At 40.3% G+C, this 27,918-nt stretch overlaps 1 protein-coding gene and 3 long non-coding RNA genes across 6 annotated transcripts; 2 read left to right on the forward strand and 2 right to left on the reverse strand.

The window, feature by feature from the left end:
• Positions 1–15,015: 15,015 nt before the first annotated feature.
• On the forward strand, positions 15,016–15,421 carry LOC120438990. The gene is made up of 3 exons (XR_005612308.1): positions 15,016–15,050; positions 15,185–15,273; positions 15,360–15,421. It is a non-coding gene; the product is annotated as an uncharacterized LOC120438990 (long non-coding RNA).
• A 1,994-nt stretch (positions 15,422–17,415) lies between these two features.
• Positions 17,416–18,619, forward strand: LOC120434997. Its single transcript, XR_005609456.1, has 2 exons — positions 17,416–17,479; positions 18,194–18,619. It is a non-coding gene; the product is annotated as an uncharacterized LOC120434997 (long non-coding RNA).
• Positions 18,620–20,554: 1,935 nt separating this feature from the next.
• On the reverse strand, positions 20,555–21,490 carry LOC120434999. 3 transcript variants are annotated; one of them, XR_005609459.1, is made up of 3 exons: positions 21,346–21,490; positions 21,111–21,243; positions 20,555–20,569 (listed from the first exon to the last, which is right to left on the reverse strand). It is a non-coding gene; the product is annotated as an uncharacterized LOC120434999 (long non-coding RNA). The 3 variants fall into 3 exon arrangements; XR_005609458.1 differs by having other exon boundaries at positions 20,558–20,594; XR_005609457.1 differs by lacking the exon at positions 20,555–20,569 and adding an exon at positions 20,629–20,661.
• Positions 21,491–21,513: 23 nt separating this feature from the next.
• On the reverse strand, positions 21,514–24,539 carry LOC116316871. Its single transcript, XM_039600992.1, has 11 exons — positions 24,289–24,539; positions 24,013–24,064; positions 23,642–23,704; positions 23,408–23,443; positions 23,204–23,313; positions 22,794–23,094; positions 22,675–22,710; positions 22,291–22,338; positions 22,115–22,158; positions 21,735–21,999; positions 21,514–21,542 (listed from the first exon to the last, which is right to left on the reverse strand). The coding sequence occupies exons 2-11, from the start codon at positions 24,059–24,061 to the stop codon at positions 21,514–21,516; spliced, it is 981 nt and encodes a 326-aa protein (XP_039456926.1). The 5' UTR covers positions 24,062–24,064; positions 24,289–24,539.
• Positions 24,540–27,918: the final 3,379 nt, after the last annotated feature.

Raw genomic sequence — 27,918 nt, forward strand, 5'->3', positions numbered from 1 at the left:
GCCGTGGCCTGTGATGGTGGAGTCGCCGGAATGGATTCGGGTCTGTCTCTGGGCAATTCACTTATAAGAAAAATCACAGTTACAATAGCAACAATTATCACACCTAACACTACCGTTTCTCTCCAATTTCCCCTTAACCAGCCTAGACAAGTTGACATGATGTAAATGTAGATGAAAGGCTTGTCTGTTTACATCTTTTCCCACACAGAAGGCTTCTCTGCACAGCATCAAATCATTTGTGCTGTTCACAGAATCACAATTCCATCGCTGGACTTCCTCTGCGCTGTCACTTTTGGAGCTTGGCACGCTCTCTCCATCCCTCGATTCTCACGTTCCAACGCTGCTGAGGATTTTAAGGCAGAGCACGTCGTACACCTTAGTTGTCTTCCTCAACGTCAACGTCGACACTCTTTCATTTTATTTAAGATTTTGCTGTGCAGAGTCTCCTCATGACGATCTCCTGCACGATGTCTGCTGTGCTGAAGGTGATCTCTGATCCTCCTGAAGACTCTCTCCTGGCCTCAGCTCCCATCTTGTGGACGATCCTCAGTCACTGCTTCTCGTCATGGCACCTCACGACATCTACAGATTTAAAAATAACACTCCTCTCCCCACATGGCTCTCACCATGTGTCAACTTCCCAATGAGACATAGAATGTTGCACAGTCTCCCTAAAACAATCTCCAGGGTTTCCCAGTTGGAGCAGCCATACTCCAACCTGTAACCCTGTGTAAAAACATCAGTCAGCAATTAAATGTTTAGCTTGTCTAACTCCCAGCTCTACCTGGAGCCTGTATCCTGGAAGACAAATCTGTTAAATCAAACTTCACATTTTCAACCGACTATAGATCATAAGAATAATAAAGTATTCAGCATAAAAGACAAGCATCATGTGCAGGTTTTCTCAAATCATTAAATCACTATTATTGCCATAATTTGTCCCAAATCATGAATCATCCCAATTTATTCCACAATTTAATCGGTGACTTTCCTTAAGCAATGTCACTCCACTCATTTTATCACTATGAGCTCAGTAGTGGCCAGCTAATGAGCCCCATATTCAACTATTCCATAAACACTGCATCTCTTATTTGTTTTCTCATGTCACTTGTCTGTTTTCTGCTGAATCCTCTACATGCACTCTTAGAAAAACAAACATTAACAACACACATGGACAATCCTGGTGGTCAGGCGCAGGTCGACAGGTTCGAGAGGTGCTGTAAAAGGTCATAAAGTTAAGCCTGCTGTAAAAGGAATGACACTGGTTTCAACACAGGATGCGTCTTACATTTTGTTCACATCGTAAAAGTAACCTTCACATTCTCCCAACATCACAGTGTAACAGCATTACCAACTCATAACCTGTAAACACAGTTTTCTTCCCACATAAACCCAGCAATCCTGTAGTAGAAAGAACATTAACCATTAGTGTGTCCTGCTGTAACTCACATACAGGGAGTGCAGAATTATTAGGCAAATGAGTATTTTGTCCACATCATCCTCTTCATGCATGTTGTCTTACTCCAAGCTGTATAGGCTCGAAAGCCTACTACCAATTAAGCATATTAGGTGATGTGCATCTCTGTAATGAGAAGGGGTGTGGTCTAATGACATCAACACCCTATATCAGGCGTGCATAATTATTAGGCAACTTCCTTTCCTTTGGCAAAATGGGTCAAAAGAAGGACTTGACAGGCTCAGAAAAGTCAAAAATAGTGAGATATCTTGCAGAGGGATGCAGCAGTCTTAAAATTGCAAAGCTTCTGAAGCGTGATCATCGAACAATCAAGCGTTTCATTCAAAATAGTCAACAGGGTCGCAAGAAGCGTGTGGAAAAACCAAGGCGCAAAATAACTGCCCATGAACTGAGAAAAGTCAAGCGTGCAGCTGCCAAGATGCCACTTGCCACCAGTTTGGCCATATTTCAGAGCTGCAACATCACTGGAGTGCCCAAAAGCACAAGTTGTGCAATACTCAGAGACATGGCCAAGGTAAGAAAGGCTGAAAGACGACCACCACTGAACAAGACACACAAGCTGAAACGTCAAGACTGGGCCAAGAAATATCTCAAGACTGATTTTTCTAAGGTTTTATGGACTGATGAAATGAGAGTGAGTCTTGATGGGCCAGATGGATGGGCCCGTGGCTGGATTGGTAAAGGGCAGAGAGCTCCAGTCCGACTCAGACGCCAGCAAGGTGGAGGTGGAGTACTGGTTTGGGCTAGTATCATCAAAGATGAGCTTGTGGGGCCTTTTCGGGTTGAGGATGGAGTCAAGCTCAACTCCCAGTCCTACTGCCAGTTTCTGGAAGACACCTTCTTCAAGCAGTGGTACAGGAAGAAGTCTGCATCCTTCAAGAAAAACATGATTTTCATGCAGGACAATGCTCCATCACACGCAGCGTCCAAGTACTCCACAGCGTGGCTGGCAAGAAAGGGTATAAAAGAAGAAAAACTAATGACATGGCCTCCTTGTTCACCTGATCTGAACCCCATTGAGAACCTGTGGTCCATCATCAAATGTGAGATTTACAAGGAGGGAAAACAGTACACCTCTCTGAACAGTGTCTGGGAGGCTGTGGTTGCTGCTGCACGCAATGTTGATGGTGAACAGATCAAAACACTGACAGAATCCATGGATGGCAGGCTTTTGAGTGTCCTTGCAAAGAAAGGTGGCTATATTGGTCGCTGATTTGTTTTTGTTTTGTTTTTGAATGTCAGAAATGTATATTTGTGAATGTGGAGATGTTATATTGGTTTCACTGGTAAAAATAAATAATTGAAATGGGTATATATTTGTTTTTTGTTAAGTTGCCTCATAATTATGCACAGTAATAGTCACCTGCACACACAGATATCCCCCTAAAATAGCTAAAACTAAAAACAAACTACAAACTACTTCCAAAAACATTCAGCTTTGATATTAATGAGTTTTTTGGGTTCATTGAGAACATGGTTGTTGTTCAATAATAAAATTATTCCTCAAAAATACAACTTGCCTAATAATTCTGCACTCCCTGTAATCAAACACATGATTAACTCTCTGCTGTAGAAAAGAAATGTAAATGTTAACGCTGCGCACAAGCCCATGAATAACACACCCCTGATAGATTGACAAACACAGAAAGTGGCATTTAAAAGGTTAAATCGTCACGCAACCTAGGATGCTGCTGTCATCTTCCTGCTCCTGTAAAAGAAACACATAAATTCATCCACCCTTTTGTCCTGTCTAGGTGGAGGTTAACCTTGAGTGGTGGTCAAGTCTTGTCAGCTTTTGTCAACTTTTACCAGTCAGTTTTTCTCTTCCACTCATTCATTCATTCATTCATCCATTCTTTCATTCATTCATTCTTTGCTGATAGTGGAAATTATCGTCGCATTTTCATTTCCACCCACAGCAAAATGACGTCATTTCAAAAAAGAAAAGAAGAACTTTTAGATCGGATTATCTCGCTGAATCCTTTTTGGGCAGGGACTCATTTTCTAATTGTCCCAGATAAGTGACTTTCTCCAGAGCCCATTGTAATTTTTGGAGAAACTCACTTGCAACAGTTTTCTCGACATGTTGCATAGTGCTTTTAATTCCCGCCGTGCAGATCTGCTTAAAGAAATTCACAAACAGAAATCAGTGCACTGTCCAAAAAACAAAATAAAAATAAAAATAACAGATCAAAATGAAAAACAAAATTAAATAAAAATACAGAAGCCCAGTCTTAGGACTTGTCCCAGAATATTATTTTTCTAATGGGTGAAAACGCACCAAATCTAAAACTTGGTGCCATGGTACAACCTTCCCCATACATTAGAAACAAAAACAAAACAAAAAACAAAAAATCTGCTAGTTTTTTTCATTTAAATTCTGGCTGCAGGATTCTGTTCACCCCTGTTATCATGTTCCCCAAAATAATACTAATTCAGTTGTCTATGTATCACTTCTCAACCCACTCAATAAACCAGACAGGATGATGGTAACAGTATTACCTACTTAAAATTCTGTTTGATCCTAATGAGCTTCATTGCGTGTGTGTGTGTGTTAGTAGGGTTAAGACATTTACTATTTCTGTGTGTCCTTTTATGTACCTTCCCCCTTTTTTCTGAAACAAAACTCCGTTCACTCCAAATTTTGTTTCAGAAACATCTTAATGAAAACCTCTATCATAGTCAGGCACAGCTAAACCCCAAATGCTTGCAGGTTACCATCGGCGACCACGCTGTGTGTTATTAACCCCTTCTACAAATATCCTCTGTTGATGTGTAACACTTTATGTATGATTTTGTATTCTCTGTAGTGCATATCACGTGCATGTGTGGTGTTGTCTTTCCATTTTCTCTAACAGTACTCCTGCGTACCTCAGTGCTTGTCTTCCTCCCCCTTTTGTGGTGGTCTGGACACTTTGTCAATCCTCCACTTCAAGGCAGTCGTTTCTCTCCCCAGATTCCTTAACCCAATTTAATTCCCCACACTAAAACAGCATTCCTCTGTCCTCACCTGCTCCTTTCTCCTCTCCCACTTTGCCGTCCAATGGCAGTCAGTTCTCTTCAGCTTTGTCCCGTGTATGCTCCCACTGTCTCTTTCATTGCCATCTTGCTCCAAACACGGCAAATGTCAAACTCCAACAATCTTCTCAAAAGTCCTTCACACACAGTGAGGTTGCAGCTTGCTGGAAACGCATCTCCATTCATCCAATCAAGATGACGGATCTTCTCTTTCTGATGCCGTTTGCCCATAGTGCTGCTGGACCTCTCTGCTCAGGTCTCTGGTATTGTCTCTTGGACTGCTGTCCACTGTTGATGTTCATCCTCGTGCTTCTGGAACTGCACTCTGTGTCTTCAGGGAGAGATTGGCTTCCTTGGAGCCTGCTTGTTCAGGATGAGGACGGTGTTAAGGTTCATTTTTGAGGACGAGAGAGGTGGTGGAGATCGGAATAACACACTGACCCAGTCAGTTGGAGTCTACGAATGATTTTTAATGAAGCACACGCAGCGTGTGGAGACCTGTACCCAGACAGCATCCAGATCTCATCTCCAAAACGTCAGAACACAGTTTTTATGCATCGGGGTATTAGAACGCCCCCTCTTGCGTCAGATAAACACAATACATGCATACGTCAACTCAAAACCACAATAACTTTTGTCTGTGAAGGTTCTCAGTCATCCAGGTCATCGTAGTCAAAGGAGTTTGCAAAGAAAAGCGTCTGGACTTCTTTAAGTTGCTTGAAGACGTTTCACCTCTCATCCGAGAAGCTTCTTCAGTTCTAAGGTCAAATGGCCGAGAGTCCCAGATTTAAACCCAGTGGGAGTATCCCCCCAAGGAGGGACAAAGGACCCCCTGGTGATCCTCTAATCACATGCGCCAAGGTGTGAAAGCGGGTGTGGGACCTAATCAGCCAGGGTTTCGGGTGAGCCCATTGTGAAACCTGGCCCCACCTTGTCATGTGAATTCCTGAGGTCAGATGGCCCAGGATGTGAGTGGGCGTTAAGGCGTCTGGGAGGGAACTCAAAACTGGATTATAGATGGCAGACAGTTGGTGTCGTAAACCACCGCCTCTGTTCAAAGATGGTCGCTCACAGTGGACATAGATGGCCTCTTTCACTCCTCTTTCAAACCATCTGTCCTCTCTGTCCAATATGTGAACATTGGCATCCTCGAAAGAGTGACCTTTATCCTTAAGATGCAGATGGACTGCTGAGTCTTGTCCTGTGGAGGTGGCTCTTCTATGTTGTGCCATGCACTTGTGAAGTGGCTGTTTGGTCTCTCCAATGTAGAGGTCCGGGCATTCCTCGCTGCACTGTACCACATACACCACGTTGTTCAGTCTGTGTTTTGGAGTTTTGTCTTTCGGGTGAACCAGTTTGTGTCTGAGTGTGTTGCTGGGTCTGAAGTACACTGGGATGTCGTGTTTGGAGAAAACTCTCCTGAGTTTCTCTGATACACCGGCTACATAGGGGATGACAACGTTGTTGCGTCTGTCTTTCTTATCCTCCCTCGCTGGTGTCTGGTCTTCTTTTCTGTGCCTCTTTGCTGACTTTATGAATGCCCAGTTAGGATAACCGCATGTTTTCAGTGCTTCCTTTACATGTGTGTGTTCCTTCTTTTTTCCCTGAGGCTTAGAGGGAACATGTTCTGCCCGGTGGTGTAGGGTCCTAATTACTCCAAGTTTGTGTTCCAGAGGGTGATGGGAGTCAAAGAGGAGGTACTGGTCCGTGTGTGTGGGCTTCCGGTAAACTTCAATGTTGAGGTTGCCATTCTCTTCAATGTGCACAGCGCAGTCCAGGAAAGGCAAACACAATAACTTTTAACACAGTTTAAAAAGAACATTGTCGGCAGGTGCATCCGGTCACCATCCTGCCCGGGCTTATCTGTCTGGAACATCAGGCACACATTCTGCACAAACTGTCACTCATGCAGGCACAATTTTGCAGTTGCAAGCAAAACATGATTAAACTTTCACCTATATGGGTCTATCTAATATGTGTGTGTGTATGTGTGTCTCGTCCTTAAATGCTCTCTCATCTCACCCGTTGCACTTCTGACCTTTTACCAGAACAGAGGCACATCCTTACATGTAATAACCTAACTGGAACTATATATGTAATCTACTGAATAAATGTTTTAATCAAGAACCTCTACTAAAAGCTTAATCAAACGATATAAATGAATAAAAGATAATAGAGAATAAACTAGTGAGAGTCTCCTGAGACTCTGCTTTTGCTTTCATTTCCTGCAAAGCATACTCTGCAAACCTGCAGTTTCCTGTCAAGACCTTTAGGCCCAGATTATATTCAGAGGTGAGCCTTTCAAATAATGCAATGTAATCTGCCTATAAACATTTTAAGATTATAGATTCAACTCAACAGTTTAAAGTGGTTCTTACTGGACCTGTAATAAAGACTAATATGATACCAATATGTTTGAACATCTGAATGCAATATCAATAGTGTTATTAATAGAATGGTAACGATGATTATAAAAATAGCAGCAAATAATAGCAGCAAAATATCCTCCTACTCCTTACAACGGGAAGCTGCAAAACAATTCAGCCAAAAATTCTGGCTGGGTGTTTCTTTTTTTTATTTCTAATGATCTTAACCTATAATTTTCTTCCGACTGCTGCCCGTGGAGAATTGATCCAGGTCCGTTCCCCACCTGTAATCGACAAACTGAGAGACTTTCATTATTCACTGTGACTGGATATGTTTTCATCACTCCTAAAGCAACACATCTCCACTTATTTTGTTTTGAACTCTACTAACTTTAAACCCCGAAAATAAAATTCCTATTCGTTCTTAACCGCAAACACAAAAAATCTTCTTGCTGTTGTTGTTAATTTTTTTCACCCACAATACTCCAAATTATGTTTTCTTTTGTGTCCAGCAGGGGAAGAAGATGACCTGTAGTGTCACTGCTTCCCCCAGTTGGAGACAATTTCCCACTCACACTTCCACACTTTTTATTTTCTTTGTTGTCATTATTTTCTTTCTCTCTCTATTTTTTTTTTTTTTTTTAACACCCACACATTAACCTGTAAACTCACTCCTCCAAGCTCATTTTCCTTTCACCCCAACAGCTCTCATACAATCAGCAAACAAATTCTCCATTCATCCTTGAGTACTTGGTCACCTTTAAATGTCACTATTAATTTTATCAATTTATTTATCATTACCTTAACACTAATCCACTGTTTAGTTTTTTCTTTAATTACTTTAGTTCATTTTCTCCTATTTGATCACGTTTATTTTTTTTAACTCTTATTATTTCACAGACAGTCAACTAATCTACTTTGTCCCCCCTTTTTCCTCAAGGGAGCTCACACACACACAGCCAGGTCACTCGCCCCCACCTTTCTTCCTCTCTCACACACACACACATTTTACTCCTCCTTTGTTCCACCTGTGAACCCGCCCCTCGAGGCTGGCTCACACACACCTCATGCTTCTCGCAGTCCCCTTCAAACTTTCTGCGAGACACTTCCTCTGCTGATTCAGGACAACGCCCTGATCAGCACAAAGAGCGGGTGCCGTCCGCTCTTGTACACCTCAACCTAACTAGGACAGTTAGGCTCACGATCTTCAGATCGCGCCACATTTGCCTCACGAATTATTCAAACTGCGCCACGGACTGGATACCGCAGTTTCTCTTCCCCATAAAAAATAAAACCAAATTAAACCCCCCAATTAACTTCACAGTTTGCAACAATTCATGACACGGCCTCCTGCCGCGGTTTCTGCACACCACAAACACACACTTTTAGACCCAAATTATTTTTGTTACTTTAATTGACTCCTGTACTTCAAACGAGACGCCGACTCTAACGGCGCTTTCCACACACACAACGCAATTTACTAACGCTGCAGTCAGTGGGGTGAACCAAGTAGTCGTGCTTTCACTAACGAAGCAACTTGCCCCCACTCTCATGCAGGTTATCAACCGCGACTAGGATCCAACACCTAGCTTTAGTTATTTAAGGCGTCCCCGGTGCCTAGGTAACCAGCCTGGATCTCCTGTCCCACAGGTCCTATCCCCGCGTCCGAGAATAGGTGGAGCTACCAAGCCCGGAACACACACAGCCCTGAGCTGGCGACGAGGCCTTCCAGCCCCACTTTCTAACTAATAGTAACACACGTTTCCTGCTTTAACACACGGAGGACGGATCACACACCGCCACTTTTTTCCTAATAACTAAGACGGATCACACACCGCCGCGGATGAAACACCGATTCTATTAATTACTAACTAAGACGGATCACACACCGCCACTAAAATGGATCAAACACCGTTTCTTTAACATACTGAGTGAAATTACACTGAGACACGCTGAACTTAGCGAACAGATAATTTAGACTTTAAACAATATGCACGGTTCGAAAATAAACAGGTCGTGCTTACCTTTTAATCATGAGCTAGCTCTCTGTTCGCCTCGTTTCACGATCTCAGCTCTGCCAATTCATCCTCTCTGGGCCTCGAGCGAATCCCGGGTTTCGGCACCAAAACTGTTGCGAAATCAGTTTTTACCCCGGTTCTTTATTCGTCGAGGCATCCAGAGACAGCACCGGAACTCAGTAGTTATTTTTACAAAATCTTTATTCATCTTTATTCATCTTCATTTAAGCATGCACTTCTAGAAGGGAAGACGAGGCCGGTGTCCCTCTGAAACAATCTTCACCCCTTTGTTAGTTCCAGCCAGCTTTATAGAGGCGACCCCATCATAAATCCCCCATGGTGTGCTGGAAACTCCGTATGTCTGTGTGTGTGTATGCACGAGCACGTGAGTGCCTGTGTGTGCGCGTACCCGCGTGTCTATGTGAGTGCACGTGAGTGAGTGTGCATGTGGATGTGTGAGTGTATCAGTTAAAACACTGTGGGTATGTGTCTCTTCCTAGGGGCCATAAATACCATCTCCCCTCCAGACCACAGTTATCAAGTTAAATGTTGAGACCCCCACACAGGTATCCTCTGGGGAATTTCCACTCAGCATTAACTCCTCTTTGTCTTACTTTCACAGTTCAACTGGGGGAGGGTCTCCTAAGATCTACTCCTAAGTTCATGACACAGTCAGGCCTTTATTTATATCCAGGGCAGTGTCAGTGTCTCTACCATAATTCTACATTCTATCTTAACACATTTCTAAACTCTAAAACAAACTAAACATTCCTACATGTCTAAACTCTAAAATAAGCTAAACATTTCTACACCAGCCAGGCAAGATAAACTTTACATGTCACGATGAGACTTCTTCCCTGTCTCTGTCAGTCCCTGCATCCTTAAATGTCTCCAGTTGTCCCGAGTTCTCTCTGTCTCCTTGGTGCATTTAAACCCCTGTTCCTCCCTGTCCTCGTCGTCTGTTGTCTTCGTCTCCGTTATCAGTCATCATAATTTTACCATCTCTGTGCAAGTCTGCAAATTTCTTTATTAAATCATAAGATTCTTCAGTTCATCAAGTCTCTCTGTGCCTGGGTCCTCGTCGCAAAACATGACATCACTGGTTTGTACATTTTAACACAATTTAATCCCCACATTTGTGAAAGAAAAGCAAAACACTCTTTTGAAAAGTTTGTAACAAAACCATCAAATCTGATAAAGGTAATTTAAATGCTGCAAAAGAAGAATGGATTGGAATATAAAAATAAATATCCTAACCTTAATTACTGGGGGAGAGTAATGAATGATGCTCATAGTGAGTAAAAAGTAAACTGAGCGCATTTTTTGGACAGAGATTCACTTTTAACGTGTATGTATAATATAATACAGGTACATAAAAAATACACTCCAAAAACAGAAGAGTCCTTGAAATGTACAAATGTACAAAATATTAATTAAAAAATGTATAAAAACGGAGACACCTTGGCCTATGGTACAATGTATGAAAAGATCTGTACTGCAGATACTACTATGGCTCTGCTGAGTTTTTCTTTTATTTTAACCTATGTCGCCTCATCTTGAATTTGGCAAAACTGTCTATCACTTTTTGGTGGTCAAGTCTCTCAAGCATCTCCTTCTCAACTGACATCACAGCCAGGTGCTGGAGTCTGCTTTGACCCATGGTCCTTCTCAGCCAGTTATGGAGCCGAAGCAAGACACTAAAAGACCTTTCACAGCTACACCTGCTAACTGGGATTGTTAGGGCAACCTGAATAACAGTTTTCAGTGTGGGGAAGATCTGATTATCCTTAAGATTGTACAATGTTAACATATCTGGAATGGCACCAGCCTCAATCTTAAGTTTCAAAATGTTTTTGGCAACCGTGACTTCCTCTAACTGAAGTTCAATATGGTAATGCAGTGCCAGGGCTGACAAATGAGGCTCAGACAAGAAGTGGTTTGAGGTTGAACTACACACCTGAATCCCATTAAGCAATTCCGGACTAACAGCAGAAAAACGCTTTTCAAGTTCAGAGATCATTCTGTCCAGACAAGTAAACAACAATTTCCTTTTAAGCTCTTCTGACACAGAAGAACCACAGACTTCACTGCCTGCCCCACAGGTTGACTCAACAACAAATCCATCCATTCTTTTTTTTCAGCCTCTGTCCAGAAGACTGCTCCAAAACAGCTATCTGGTTTGCCTCACACATAGCCTTTGTCCTTGCATGAAGATCTATAGCAATTGCATCACTGCGCTTCTGCTTCAGTCTCAACTACCGCATCTTTGTATGTCTGTGCCTGGGCAATATCTATGGTCTCTGTCTGTAGGTATCCATGTAAGCATGCAGTACCAGACTTTTACAACAAAGACAGTTATGTCCCCATAAGAAGATTTTGTTATTTTCCAGAAGTTTTTAAGATCGTTCAGATGTTTAGTCGTTTTTGAGAGAGAGAATTCTGATTTGGGCTGTTTAATTAAGGAAGTTGAACAGTTTCTGAGCTGTCAAAAAAAGGGATGATGCCTGGGCTAAGGCCAGAAAAACTAAATCTGAAGCGGATTGGCTGATTTTTAGAGTAGATTGGAGAGCTCAGGAGAAAACCAAGGTTTTTTTCTGCATTTTACTCTAAATTTGCACATGGGGACAAGTTTATTTATAATTTTGATAAAAGTGTTATAAAAATAATTCTGTGCCAGCTCAACATCAGCTATCAGGTAGATTCTATTCCATTTATAGTCCCATAAATCATGAAAGAAAGCTTGCTGACAGAAATGATTAAAATCTCGTTGAAAAACTATTTGTGGCCTTGATTTTGGGAGCTTCAGTTGTCTGACTACAGCTACCACACAGTGGTCACTGATATCATTTGTGAAAAACCCCAGTGTCAGAATATTCATATGGCATGTTAGTTATACTTATACACACTCAAAAAAATTTTTCTTTTTAAAAAGTCATCACTTATTGATTTATTTTTATTTATTTATTTTTAGTGGAGCCAATCAGTTTTCCATTTCTGTCATTTAAAGTTAAAACTTTTTTTTTTTTTTTTTTTTTTGTACAGCAGATGCATTTTTATCTTCGCAGCACTTTACAGAGAGACCTGCTTATCTTCTTGTTCTGCCACCCATGTGTTCCTAATGTTTAGGACTATTTCATCTTTAGTAGGCTTGATTACTGTAACAGCATCTTTACAGGTCTACCTAAAAAAAATCAGTCAGACAACTACAGCTCATTCAGAACTCTGCTGCTCGAATCCTCACTAAGACCAAAATAGTGGACCACATCAGTCCAGCTCTGAGGTCTTTACACTGGCTGCCTGTCCGTCAGAGGATAGACTTTAAAGTTCTGATGCTGGTCTATAAAGCTCTGCATGGTTTAGGACCAAAATACATCAGTGACCTCCTGACCCAGTATGAACCTTCCAGATCCCTCAGGTCATCTGGATCCTGTTTTTTATCGGTTCCCAGAGTCAGAACCAGACACGGAGAAGCTGCATTCAGCTTTTATGCTCCATATATCTGGAACAAACTCCCAGAAAGCCTCAGGTACGGTGTACATTTTAGGACATCGTCAGGTCTCAGGAAAAAAGGTGTCAGGTATCAGTCTCACACGGAAAATTGTCAGGTCTCAGGTATCAGACTCACATGGAAAATTGTCAGGTATCAGACTCACATGGAAAATTGTCAGGTCTCAGACTCACATGGTAAATTGTCAGGTCTCAGACTCACATGGAAAATTGTCAGGTATCAGACTCACATGGAAAATTGTCAGGTCTCAGACTCACATGGAAAATTGTCAGGTCTCAGACTCACATGGTAAATTGTCAGGTCTCAGACTCACATGGTAAATTGTCAGGTCTCAGACTCACATGGTAAATTGTCAGGTCTCAGACTCACATGGTAAATTGTCAGGTCTCAGACTCACATGGTAAATTGTCAGGTATCAGACTCACATGGTAAACTGTCAGGTCTCAGACTCACATGGAAAACTGTCAGGTCTCAGACTCACATGGTAAATTGTCAGGTCTCAGACTCACATGGTAAATTGTCAGGTATCAGACTCACATGGTAAATTGTCAGGTATCAGACTCACATGGTAAATTGTCAGGTCTCAGACTCACATGGTAAATTGTCAGGTCTCAGACTCACATGGTAAATTGTCAGGTCTCAGACTCACATGGTAAATTGTCAGGTATCAGACTCACATGGTAAATTGTCAGGTCTCAGACTCACATGGTAAATTGTCAGGTCTCAGACTCACATGGTAAATTGTCAGGTCTCAGACTCACATGGTAAATTGTCAGGTATCAGACTCACATGGTAAATTGTCAGGTATCAGACTCACATGGTAAATTGTCAGGTCTCAGACTCACATGGTAAATTGTCAGGTATCAGACTCACATGGTAAATTGTCAGGTCTCAGACTCACATGGAAAATTGTCAGGTCTCAGACTCACATGGTAAATTGTCAGGTCTCAGACTCACATGGTAAATTGTCAGGTCTCAGACTCACATGGTAAATTGTCAGGTCTCAGACTCACATGGTAAATTGTCAGGTCTCAGACTCACATGGTAAATTGTCAGGTATCAGACTCACATGGTAAACTGTCAGGTCTCAGACTCACATGGAAAACTGTCAGGTCTCAGACTCACATGGTAAATTGTCAGGTCTCAGACTCACATGGTAAATTGTCAGGTATCAGACTCACATGGTAAATTGTCAGGTATCAGACTCACATGGTAAATTGTCAGGTCTCAGACTCACATGGTAAATTGTCAGGTCTCAGACTCACATGGTAAATTGTCAGGTCTCAGACTCACATGGTAAATTGTCAGGTATCAGACTCACATGGTAAATTGTCAGGTCTCAGACTCACATGGTAAATTGTCAGGTCTCAGACTCACATGGTAAATTGTCAGGTCTCAGACTCACATGGTAAATTGTCAGGTATCAGACTCACATGGTAAATTGTCAGGTATCAGACTCACATGGTAAATTGTCAGGTCTCAGACTCACATGGTAAATTGTCAGGTATCAGACTCACATGGTAAATTGTCAGGTCTCAGACTCACATGGTAAATTGTCAGGTATCAGAAAATCTTCCTGCAGGTGGCGCTGTTGTCATGTCCCATCCAAATTGATTTCCAAATACGTCATCAACGTGTGACAGTGGGAGAGCGCAAGGTCATTGACCTCACCGGAGTTTTACCGCGGTCCAGGCTCCTAACGACACAAGGTAAGTTTAACTTTTTCTCCCTTTTGTTCATATTTTTGACACAGTTGTGTGATATAAAGTTGCGGTAATGTTGTGAAAGTTACCTATCAAAGAAGGAAATCTAGTTTTGTACGAAACCAAATCAGCACTATTCTTGTCTGGCCAATTCGTTCTAGCTAGCGACAGTGGTGGTGAAACGTGATTTAAATTTAAACTGTTTAGTAATTGTTTTGTATATGTTTCAGCAAATGGACAAGCTGAAAGCTTACGAGCAGCCTGCATCCTTTCTCTCGCTGTTTTCTCTTTTCTATATTGCTACTGTTGAGATATTTTGTGATCCTGATATGTATTTTCTGTTGTTGTTTTAGACTTTTCTGCAATGTCATCCGACGATGATGAAAGGAGTATCCGACTCTGGCTGTTTCTTATGACTGTACCAAAAATACTTTTTTTTTTTTTTTTAAAGAGCATTAAAAATAAATGACGAAAGTACAACTTATTTATTAACTACTGTTCACCTCTTTCATATTAAAGAAGTGTATTTTTGCTACACATATTTTATTTGTGGGCACTGAATAGACGCTGCTTTTAGTATAATTGCCACCTAAAAGATTTAGTAATTTACTGGTTAATTACTTATGTTCAGTGTAAGAGGTGGGTGATCAATTAGACTATTTTTGTTACACTTAACCTTTCAAGATACGATGATAATAACATTGTTCAACAAAGGCTTAAAACAAAAGGAAATCAGCTGTGTACTCAATTCATATGGGCATAAAATAAGGTAAGTCTGCATTTCAACAGTTTCCATGACAACTCTCTAAAATTACAAAACATGCAGTTGTCCTTTAATATAATGCAAGTCTGTGTTGTCTTTTAACAGTGAGAGGCATCTGAGACGAGTTTTAAAACTTCTAGGGTTGAAGCGAAGATGCCCCCTAACGACCTTTTACTGAAATCCACAAAGCAGTGGAGGTAAGTGTTAAAACATCAGTGCAAAAATACATATTTTCCTGAAGTCTGTGTTAGGAGCTATTGTTGAAACAATAAATGTTATTTTCTGTAGTTATTTAAAAAGCCCATTCAATTAATTGTTTGTTTGTTTTTAGAGTGAGATGAAACAGTGGTCTCCTGAACAAGGAATCAGGGCAATGGTAAAGCGGGTAAGGGATGTCAGAGGAGTGCGGCCTTGTTACAGGTTGGTTTCCATAGTGTGTACTCAATATAATCAAGTATTCTCTTGTTTTACTGTTGAGCTCAGAGTAAAATCTATTGTTACTGTAGAGACGATGTTGCTAATATAATGAGGGATATGGATGCAAGTGGTCTTCAGAGGAGATCTCCTGAAAGAAGAAAATTCCCGTCTGAATTACATCAGCCGTGGTCCAAATGACACCTGGCACATTGATGGTATTTATTTTATCTTTTCAATTAACCTTCCTGTCATGTTTTGATGTTACTTCTGTCGAAACAAATTGTAATTTTATTTGTTGTTTCATATAGGCAATGATAAACTGAGTTCTTTGGAATGTGGATACATTTGGGGATTGATGGGTAGGTCTGAATATGGCATTCGCTACTTAATTGATTATATTCAGATATAGTACAAAGTTGCTTCAAGATAAGGATGTGAGGTAAACTGAGGTGTTATCTCTCCTGAGTAGTCTAGGGCAGGGATGGGCAACTCCAGGCCTCGAGGTGCCGGTGTCCTGCAGGTTTTAGATGTGTCCTTGATCCACAGCTGATTCAAATGGCTAAATTACCCTCACAACATGTTTTGTAGTTCTCCAGAGGCCTGGTAATGAACTAATCATTTTATTCAAGTGTGTTTACCCAGGGTGTGATCTAAAACATGCAGGACATTGGCCCTCGAGGTCTGGAATGGGCCAAGCCTGGTCTAAGGGACCAAGATAAAGTATGAATAGTGAAGGAGGATTCAAGATGGCATTTTTTAAAAGGTTTATTTCCTGCTAGTCCATTTCAGACTGGCAGTTATTTCAGGAGGGCCAAGAACAACACAACAAATAAAACATCCCTGATATAAAGTAAACAGAATTTAACTCCAAAGAAAATAAAATGTACAATTTACGATAACCTACCTAACCAACACAATAAACAGGAGAATACAAAACAAAAGGCAGCTCTCTCCTTGCATCAGTCTGGACACAGTCAAGGGTCACATTCAATTCCAAAGGCATGTAAGCCTACATAACTATGGCAGTCAAAATGGCCGGAGGAACCAGAAACAACGCCTAGACAGAATACAATGGAAAACCAGAATACTCTTGGGGAATGTAACAAAACCAAACATATTGCCAAAACATGATTAAATCATATGTATACAGTGGCGCTTATCAATTTCTCTCTTTTCAGATTTTCCAGGAAGGTTCTATGGCTAAAGGTGGGCACATCCAACCGCAAACAAAACTTTGTGGCCAGATACTTCTTTGAGGCTGTTCAAGAACAGGGTGGTATGCAATATACTTAAAAAAGGGGGGTTAAAAAAAGATTACATTTTGGTTATAAATTTATTTTTTCATCATTCACTAATTATCTTCAGTTTGTGTCTTTAGGCTGTCCTCAAATGATTCGGGGGACAGAGGAAAGGAGAACCTTGTTGTGGGTCAAATGCAGATGGCATTTCACATGCGAGATCTTGGGAATCAGGCATGGAGGTGCTTCAGAATGGGGACATCAGTGCACAACCAGGTATGTCTTTAAGCTGGTAAATGACTATTTCTAAAGTAACAACCTGACAACAAAACTGATAATGTCATGTTTATGTTGTTTAGAGAGCTGAATGTTTTAACAGTATTTTAAAGCGGACATGGATTAAGAAATGGCTGACAACATTTGAGGTAAAGCAAATCTTTCACCTGTAAAACCTAATAACAAAGACTAGCCATCAAAATTGCGCTAAACATACGATGGATTAGTTTATCTGAAAACACTATGCTGGAATTTTTTTTTTTTTACATCTGTACCTTTTCACTGATGAAATGCTCACCTTCACAACTTATGTCTTTTTCAAAACCACATGCTTAGGCCATGATGGAGTCTGGGATCCTTGAACTGGACAATCCTGTGCACATGTAAGTCAATATTTTTAGACATGAAAATGATCAAGCAGCAGTATGAAAGTATGTGGTCTAGGAATGCCTTTGTTTTTGAGTACTGATTAAAAATTAGCTTTTACATATTCTTCCTCAAAGAAGCAGATGAACATATTAACTTTTTAATTATCCTTTTCATAGCAACTGCTTGCAGTACTCACACTTGCCACTGCTTCAAAGAGACTTAAAAACGGAGCAAACAGTTTGGAACACCCATGACATCCATAAAGCAACGCAATGCACCAGGTCCATTTGGGAAACCCGACCTTCTGTTTACCTCACCACCTCCTGGTATGTCATTTGAAAGTCTGTGGGGTTTTTTTTCTTTTTTTTCTTTTAACTTTCATTAGTTTACTTTTACTTTAATATAGCACTCTTCACAGGATAAAAACCACAAAGTGGCTTCACAATTATGTAAAACAGACATATAACAGCACAATCGAACATACAGAATAAATACAATCAAGGAAACATAATGATTTAGGGCAGAGCATTTCATGACCTGGGAGCCACCGTTCTGCAAGATCTATTGCCTCTGGTCTTCTGGTGGGACTACTAACAGCCATTGATTAGATGATCACAGGCTGGGAGAGGGAGTGTGGGGTTCTATAAGATCAGAAATGTAGGCAGGAGCTTCACGATTCGGAGCTTTGAAAGTCATTACTAAAATTTTAAAATGATTTTTCTAAAATATACTGGAATCCAGTGTAATGAGCGTAAAACTGTTATAATGTGCTTTCTTTTATTTGTCTTCCTAAGAAGCTTACTTCTGGTACAATCTGAGATTTCTGAATTTCTACTGTCAATACAAATATGGCTTCATATTGGCACCTTTAACTAAAAATTAATCAAAATGTTTGAGTGATATTTACATCTTTCAGTTTCTGCAATAACATCTGTAAAACTGACTGCTTATTATACAGGTTGTAGAACAGCTTTATGATTATTCATTTATTTTTAACATTCCAAAGTGAACATCTTTTCAATATTGTCTTTCATTCGCAGGATATGGCAATGTGCTGCACATAGTTGACCCAGACCTTTTAGACTACGCCAAGCAATTAATCTGTGAGGTGGAAGAGCCTTCACTGGTAGCAAACCAGGAATTCAGAGACATGTGCCAGAACATTTTAGAAAACAGCCAATTTCCCTGCACACCTGATGGTTGCCTTGCTGCATACCTCATGCTAGTCCAAGAGCTGACAACTGCCATGAACAGAAATGCAGTTCCTACACCTTCTACGTTTGCAGAGGCAAATGACATATACATCTTTCTGAAGAGACAGAGGATGGAAGGTGCACCAGTAAACATTTCCAATGACCAATAAAATCATACAACATTGTTTGTTAACATTTATTTATCCTTGTTTACAATCAACAGGTAATTTGAAAACTGTCTGACCAACAAAATGTACAATAAAATGTTGAAAACAATTGACAAGGTGCCATCTTTCATAATGATTCAGTGTTTCATTTAACACAACTTTTGTTAACCCTAATGTATAACATAATTAACACTGAAAGACTTTTGAACTGCAGACTGTAGCAACATTACCACTTGTAGCCATATCGGCTTGTAAGATCAAGGCCTGACTTGAGAAACTTAACAACATCAGATGCGGAAGGCCTTGAGTCTGGGTCATAGCTCACCAAACCACCAAGAAAACTGTGTTTGTCACTGAGATGTGATAGGGCATGTGGTGGGGTTTTGGTGGCCATTAGTGCAGCCAGTTCTCTTTGTTTTTAACAGTCCACGGAGCGGACCCCGTCAGATCTCCAGATATGTGGCTCCGAGGGACCACATGTCTGTCTGGAACGAGGCCTCTTCAAACATCAGTATGCATTCAGGAGCCATGTAAAGATATGTGCCACCAGCTGGACCAATAACCTGGGCAGTGAACTTACTCCCTTGACGAAGCATCACAGTGTCTCTTATGTTTGCCATGCCCCAGTCTGTCAGGACTGCCTTCTTAGAAGGGTGGTGAACCTATAAGGTATACACACGAGAACTTATCAGGTTGTCTTAAATCTCACAAATGTTATCAAAACTGTCATTCCAAAGACCACAGCTCATAATTGAAAAAAAAAAAAACCCTCAAAGCTTTTAGCACCCAGATCACCCAACCACTGCAGATTTATTCTGAGATTGTTTATTATACCTAACATTGAAATTAACAGATTGGATAATGATCAAACACGGTTTTATAGTCCTGTTCTTTTTTTATCCCCATTCCACTTAAGAAAGTGGTACAGACTAATAGAACAATAGAAAAATTCAGTTTGTAAAGCCTAAACTTATTACAACATGTTTGGGAATTTTGTAGGTGTGCAACAACCAACATATTAAAGAAACAATGTAAGGCTTCCTACTTAAAAAAAAGTCCTTTATATGAATATACCAGAACAGTTCCTCGTTGAAATGTAGTGTTTAATAGACTGAAGAGAATAAAGTTCAATAAAGAAAAATTCAGTATGGCTTATGTAGAAATGTTTAGCTTATTTTAGAGCTTAGACATGTAGGAATGTTTAGTTTTTAGAGTTTAGAAATATGTTAACTTAGAATGTAGAATTATTGTAAAGACACTGACACTGCCCTCAATGTAATAAAGGCCTGATTGTGTCATGAACTTAGAAGTAGATTTTATGAGGCCCTCCCCCATTTGAGCTGTGAAACTAAGACAAAGAGGAGTTGATGTTAAGTGGAAATTCCTCAGGGTATACTTAGGAGGGGGTTTCAACATTTGTGACTTGATAACGGTGGTCTGGAACGGAGATGGGTTTTTATGACATCCGGGAAGTCACTACATTGAGACACACACCTGCAGTGCTTTACTTTACGCACCCACACCCACATGCACACTCACTCACGTGCATGAGTGAGTGCATGAGTGAGTGTATGTGCGCATACCTGTGTGTATACACAGGTATGCGCACATAGTCACTCACGAACACTCACGTAGGTACGTGGGAGCGCGCACATGTAGGCATTCACGTGCTCGCACACACACAAACATGTAAACATGGTGATTAGTTTTATGGCACCTCGTAGAGGGGTTAGAAGGGGGGTCACTTATACAAAACTGCATGTAACGGACAAAGGAGTTGAGATCTGCAGAGGAAGTCCGGGGTTCTGTACATCTCCCTTCTATAAGCTATAATCAATAAGTGTGTATTAATAAAAATATTGTTAATTGACTACTCTGAGTCCCGGTGTTTTTTCTGGAAGCCTGACGAATACACGAACTGTGGTGAAACTGCTTTTTGCAACACTTACCATGACATTTGCTGGCTTTATATCCTGGTGAATGATTCTCTGTGCATGGATGTACTCTACTGCCATGGATAAGTCCAGTGATATGAAACCGCATCATCCCCTTCAAGCTATCAAGACAATATATAATGGGACCTAAGACCAACAAAGTCAATGTTTGGAAGTGTCCATCAAAATCCCTGATTGCAGTCCTCTTGTGAAACTGTGAGCAGAGGTGAATGGTGTGTGTGAGCAAGGTGGCCAACAAATCTGACTCAGTTACACCAGTCCTGTCTGGAGGACTGGACCAAAATCCCTGAAAAATATTGTAAGAATATTGTAGAAGAAAACCTAAAATGTCTGAACTCATCCATGTAAAAAAAAGCAATTCTACCAAAATAGTAAAGAAGCTTATTATTAGAAAGTTAAGATTATTATTTTACTAAGTTCATACTTTTCTGGCATATGGCAATTAAGGATCATTTTTGTAATTCTAAATGGTTGAAAACATGAGAGAAAAAAAATTAATCAGTCTTTTTTATATGTTGTATGCATAAAGATGGTTTCAAGTACATATTTAAAGAAATGCCAGCAATAAGAAGTTCTGTTTTAATATGATGGTATTAAGATTATTCACAAAATGTATTCAATATAAATTATGAGTATTGGTACCTTCACCAAGCAGCTGTCTGTGTGAAGCACTTGCTGCAGGGTTGCGCCATGAATGTATTCAGCTGCCAACAAAAAGCAGGACTCAGTGCGGGCAACTGCCATTAGTCTGACGATGTTGGGGTGAGACAGTCTCCTAATAAAAAAAAAAAAAATAAAAAAAAAAATAGAGGCATTACAGCTTGAGGAACAATCGATTTTGAAAATGAAACAAAAATAAGTGTGTCAAAGTTCTTACAGTGAAACATTTATCTCATGATGAATGTCGCTGTCCTCCATCCCTTGTTGGCCACACACGATCCTTTTAACAGCTGCTGGAGTACCATGAAAAGAACCTCTATATACCTTGCCAAATGTCCCTTCTCCCAGTAGATTGTCCTCGCTGTATGTAATAATTAAAGCCTCTTCACATATATGGAACACGTGGAAGATACACTTGGGATAAAAAAACACAAAGTAACATACATTAACATACAGCTACTGCTAAACATTTTCTATTAACTGCTGGATTAGTAATATCTAGGTTTACTCCAGGAACTTGAGTACCAAATAGTGAAGAATGAAAACCTTTATTTACAATTTTGTCTGATGATATGATGTTAGCCCTAAATGCGAAATAATGCTTACATGATGGCGACTTTGGAGTTGTGTTGAAGGACTCTGCAAAATCTATCAAAAGCTCACTATTTCCAGCACCTTCAGATAGCTCTTCAGCTCCCTCCATAGCTTCTTTTGCCTCAATAACTGCATGTGGTAACATGTCTTGGCTCACTGCTCCACCTGGACCTAGAGATGACCCTACATTTTCCTCCTTCCTTTGCTTGGACTGGCTTTTCTTTCTGACTCTCCCTGTTTCAAATTCACCTGAGCTGGATGTTTCTGGATGGAAATCCTATGAACACATTCAGCCAAGATATATTTTTTGCAGGGTGCACTGTGAAAATATCCACATTTATGACAATGATAAGAAATTAATTGGTCTGTTCAAAAAGAAGCCATGGTTTTACCTGTTCTGCAACATTTTGTCCTATGAGGGTTTCAGGAAGTTCATCTGCAGAATAAGATGCATATTACAAATGTGCAATGACCAAGCATAGTAAACAAGTGTGTAAAGGTTGGAAATGTAATGCAAACAAAATAAGAAGTCAATTTTAATGATTTAGTTAGATGTCCAGGCATTCACCTAAACTGCAACTTTCATCACCACCCACTTTAGTTACAGGGTCTTCATCTGTAAAATAACACATTAATTGCAATATATCTGAATGCCCACCATAGTCCGTGTGTACCACAGGGTGGGCAATTCCAGGCCCCGAGGGCCGGTGTCCCTGCAGGTTTTAGATCTCACCTTGAGTCAACACACCTGAATCACATGATTAGTTCGTTACCAGGCCTCTGGAGAACATCAGGACATGTTGAGGAGATAATTTAGCCATTTAAATCAGCTGTGTTGGTTCAAGGACACATGTAAAACCTGTAGGGACACCGGCCCTCGGTGTCCACCCCTGGTGTACCATGTTCAATCACACAATCAAAAATATTCAATTTGGTTTGGGCAGGCACACACCTGAGATGGAACTTTGATCATCCAAACACACGACCTCTGTACAAAAAGTAAAATTATTTCATACCATACAAAATCGAGTGCTAGACAGTAGTTAATAGCAATATTGATCACTTTATTACCCAGTTGTCTTCGCCCGATGTATAGTGTTCTTTTCCACAGATGTGTAATATCAGAAACAGTTCTGTATTCTTTGTGGAAATCCTCCTTACTCCACCTGGTCCCGTCAGAATGACAAAGAGTGAACTCACTCCCCTCAGTACGCTCTGGCCAGAAGCGTTCTTTGGCTATGGTAATTAAATCATCATAGGTTTCATGGCCTTGCAGGATGATTCGAGGTGGAGCTTCGTCCATTATTAACTTCTGGTACCGTCCACACCTTCTCGGAGTTCTTGGTTTCCACTCCATGGGAGCCATTCTGACCTAGCATCAAGGAGAAAAAGCAAAGTTTATGAAAAAATATGCCTTTTTAGACAGTTAATTATTAATATATTGCTGATAGTCATACACATAGCTTCACTTTTTAACTAACCTTCAATAATGATTTGCCATGGTCCAAACGTTTATCATTCAATGGAAATTGCCTTTTCTTTACTTGAGGCTGTAGTAGTTTCTTGGCTTTACCAAAGGCCTCTGCTGCACCTGTAATGGATGAAGTTGAAAGTTAATCAAACTGATCCGCAGAAAGTTCTATATTACAACTGATCTTAAAGCAAAATAATTGGGGTTTTCTTACTGAGAAATTCATTGCCACTTGTTGAAGGAGTGTCATCTGCAATATAAATAGGGCAGTGATGTGAAACATGTGCTTTATAGAATTCTACTACAATCACAGACTACTGCACACTGATCTGCTTTCAAAATGTATTGCATCTATAAATAAAGTGGTTAGTCAATCATAACCTGCTAAGCATATCATGTTATATAAAGGAGATTATTTTACATGTTGTTCAAAAGTATCAAAACCTACCTGATTTTTCTGCTGCCAGGAGCTTTTTTACGTTGTTATCAAAGCCTTTTTGGGTAATCTCGCCTTCAAATAAAATTTTAGAAAGTAAGGAGTTATAGCTAGACTGTAGGAGCCAAATCCTACATGAGTATCTAACTTTTAAATTGCAATGAAGAAATCCATCTTTTGTCAGTTTTTTTTAAACTAGGGCACTCCGACAATATCACAAAGTAATAACTATATACGTCTTTTAACATGCATATTAATTAAGAGAAGTAAATAGGAATACCAAACAATGTTAAACCATTAAAGCACGATATTGTCAGGGTTGTTGGCAGTTAAAAAAGGAAATTGCAAGCATTACAAAAACATTTAATAAAGCGTTTGATTACCATTTTCAAGGTCTTTTTTCAGCTGCTCGTAAGCTTTCAGCTTGTCCATTTGCTGAAACATATACAAAACAATTACTAAACAGTTTAAATTTAAATCACGTTTCACCACCACTGTCGCTAGCTAGAACGAATTGGCCAGACAAGAATAGTGCTGATTTGGTTTCGTACAAAACTAGATTTCCTTCTTTGATAGGTAACTTTCACAACATTACCGCAACTTAATATCACACAACTGTGTCAAAAATATGAACAAAAGGGAGAAAAAGTTAAACTTACCTTGTGTCGTTAGGAGCCTGGACCGCGGTAAAACTCCGGTGAGGTCAATGACCTTGCGCTCTCCCACTGTCACACGTTGATGACGTATTTGGAAATCAATTTGGATGGGACATGACAACAGCGCCACCTGCAGGAAGATTTTCTGAGACCTGACAATTTTCCATGTGAGTCTGATACCTGACAATTTACCATGTGAGTCTGAGACCTGACAATTTACCATGTGAGTCTGAGACCTGACAATTTACCATGTGAGTCTGATACCTGACAATTTACCATGTGAGTCTGAGACCTGACAATTTTCCATGTGAGTCTGAGACCTGACAATTTACCATGTGAGTCTGAGACCTGACAATTTACCATGTGAGTCTGAGACCTGACAATTTACCAAGTGAGTCTGAGACCTGACAATTTACCATGTGAGTCTGAGACCTGACAATTTTCCATGTGAGTCTGATACCTGACAATTTACCATGTGAGTCTGAGACCTGACAATTTACCATGTGAGTCTGAGACCTGACAATTTTCCATGTGAGTCTGAGACCTGACAATTTACCATGTGAGTCTGAGACCTGACAATTTTCCATGTGAGTCTGAGACCTGACAATTTTCCATGTGAGTCTGATACCTGACAATTTTCCATGTGAGTCTGATACCTGACAATTTACCATGTGAGTCTGAGACCTGACAATTTACCATGTGAGTCTGAGACCTGACAATTTACCATGTGAGTCTGAGACCTGACAATTTTCCATGTGAGTCTGAGACCTGACAATTTACCATGTGAGTCTGAGACCTGACAATTTACCATGTGAGTCTGATACCTGACAATTTACCATGTGAGTCTGATACCTGACACCTTTTTTCCTGAGACCTGACGATGTCCTAAAATGTACACCGTACTCAGGTCAGCTGAAACACTCAGTTTATTTAAATCCAGGTTGAAGACTCACCTGTTCTCAGCTGCATTTGAATAAAGCACCAAATTCACACTTTTAAGCTTAAATTTCAAAACTTACATTTTAACTACTGATTTTATCTACTGTTTTTTTAATCAATTTTAAATCATGCTTTTTATTTGTTTTTGTTTTTTAATGTCTCTGTAAAGCACTTTGGATCACCTTGTTGTTGAATTGTGCTATATAAATAAACTTGCCTTGCCTTGCCTTGCCTATTTTCACCATTGTGATGGTGGTTCTGCTGCTGTTGTTAGTGGGATTAATTCACTTTGGAAAACTCAGTGTTTCACAGAAATGAATTGTATTTGTATATAAAGATGACTGATGACTAATGGAGAATGTTCTGGAAGTTTTAACATTTAGAGAATAAAACAGTGCAGAAAACTGGACAACCATAAGAGCTAGAGCTATGACGGGTAATTGCAAATATTGTAAAAATACTGTGGCATGTTGGGGGAACAGCTAGTTCTCTCCCATCATGCCTTGGGACATGTGCTGCTGTTTAGATGTTCTTGTTTTATTGTTTATGTTTACGTTACTTTTAACTGTTACCTTGAATGTTGTGTTTATACTGCGGTACAAAGTCACTGACAGTTATTGTTTTGGAGAAAGGATGCAGTACCATAAGTGTAGTGATGTTCAATTCGTGAACGAATCGTTCAATACTCGAGAATCACTTTACTGACTCGTGAATCATGATTCACAAGCGCAACTGACTCACTGACTCATTATTGTTGCTGTTAGCAAACTAATTCCATTAGTAGAAATATATCTAGCTTATAATTAAAATTGTGGGGGAAAAAACAACAGCCAATTTCCTAACAAAAACATTTCTGCTCGGAACTGGATGAAAAAACCCTGAGTAGAAGCTCACATCAAGACAATAGCTCCTCGGTTCACAGTAGCATCGTTCAGCTAGCATGCTAACAACACATTTGAGCTACTCACCCCCTCCTTTCCTGTGCTGAATCATAGCATAAGCCAGGGGTGTCCAAACTTTTTTCGCTGAGGGCCACATACATAAAAATATAGGAGGGGCTGGGCCACTTACTAGAAATTAGGTATATAACCTTAACTTTACTGTATTAAAAATCACTTAAAAGTGGTCAAATGTGTTATATTGTTGAATATAATTAAAGACAAAACTGCCTTCATCACAGCTTTCCATAAATGGATCTTTATTGATTTATTCAGAAAAAGCTTTGGTAGCTCATTCTCAGAACAGCAGCAGATTTCTTCTTAGACAGAAGATTTACAGCACAGAGAAAAAAACAATAAAGGGGAAAATAGGACGGGTAAATTTCAAGTTTGTTATTTAAGTTATTAGGCTTGGCAAAACATCTATTAACGTTCGTTTGAAATGATTATCAACATTAACAGACTGAACTGGACTTAATAACAGGAGTGTATATAATTTTAGTCAATTATTCTGGTGAGTATCAGCTGCACTGGGTATGTAAATCGGGCCATCCAGCCGCGGTGCCGATCGTACGCCACTCGTGCCAAAAATCCAGACAAATGTCACCTGACCAAGGAGCAGATCTGCATCAGATGAGATCTGCTGACTTTGCGTGTGCGTGCGCTGTGCACAGCGGTGTGTACTCTGTGTGTTAACAAGAAAAACGCATATAAGTGGTGCGCAAAAGCAGGATAGTTACAGAATTGATGCGCATTATTGATATTTGAAGCACGTGTACCTGCACATTAACACACGGGTACTGTGGAATATACTTTTACTCACCTAAAGCACTCGTGCTCTCGTCCACTCCCCGCAAAAAAATTAGCAGCTGTGCGATGTCTGTGGCACCGGTGCTCGGATCGCATGCGATGGAGTAAAAATCAAAAGCACAGCTTTATCAGACAGTTGCAGTTTAATGTTGGCTGACGAGTCTTCAGTGCGTGGCACAACTGTATTTCTGGACATGCTGACATTGTTGAAGTCCTGCGGTACTTTTTCCGGGCACATTATTTCGGTGACTTTAACGAGGCCGTGTTTTATGAGGTCTCCATCTGAAAAAGGTTTGCCATGTCTTGCGATGAGTTGGGCGACCTCATAGCTGCTATTGGACCCTTTTTCTGGACAATTTGAGCACGAAAAAAAATACTGTTGCTGACCCTGCAGGAGAGCTACCATTTGCTTTAATTTCTGCTCTCGCTCAGCACCAGTGTAGGATTCATAGGCCTGATGTTTGGTTTCATAATGACGTTGTACATTATACTCTTTCACAACTGCCACAGTTTCAGTGCAGATCAAACAGACACTTCCCCTTGAATTCTTTGAAGAAATATTCACTCTCCCACCTTGTCTGAAATTTTCTGCACTCACTTTCTACCTTTCGCTTCTTTGGTTCTGCCATGTTTAGTAACTTGGGGGTAAATTTCTTCTGTGATTGTCCTTTTTGGTGGAGTAACTGCCTTGATCAACAGCAGTTCCCCCTGGTGTTAAAACTAAGAAGTGCAATACACTCAAGCAAAAGTTGAAGTGCGGGCCATATTCTACTCAATTTATAAAATTACTTGCGGGCCAATTGCGGCCCGCGGTCCAGTTTGGACACGCCTGGCATAAACGAATCACTCAGGACTCACTAACCCCCTCCCTCCTGGCTCACAGCTCAAACGAGTTGAACGAATCACTGACTCACTCACCCCCTCCCTTCCTGTTACGAATCACTCA

This window comes from Oreochromis aureus, linkage group 3 (assembly GCF_013358895.1).
Source record: "Oreochromis aureus strain Israel breed Guangdong linkage group 3, ZZ_aureus, whole genome shotgun sequence".
Taxonomy (NCBI): domain Eukaryota; kingdom Metazoa; phylum Chordata; class Actinopteri; order Cichliformes; family Cichlidae; genus Oreochromis; species Oreochromis aureus.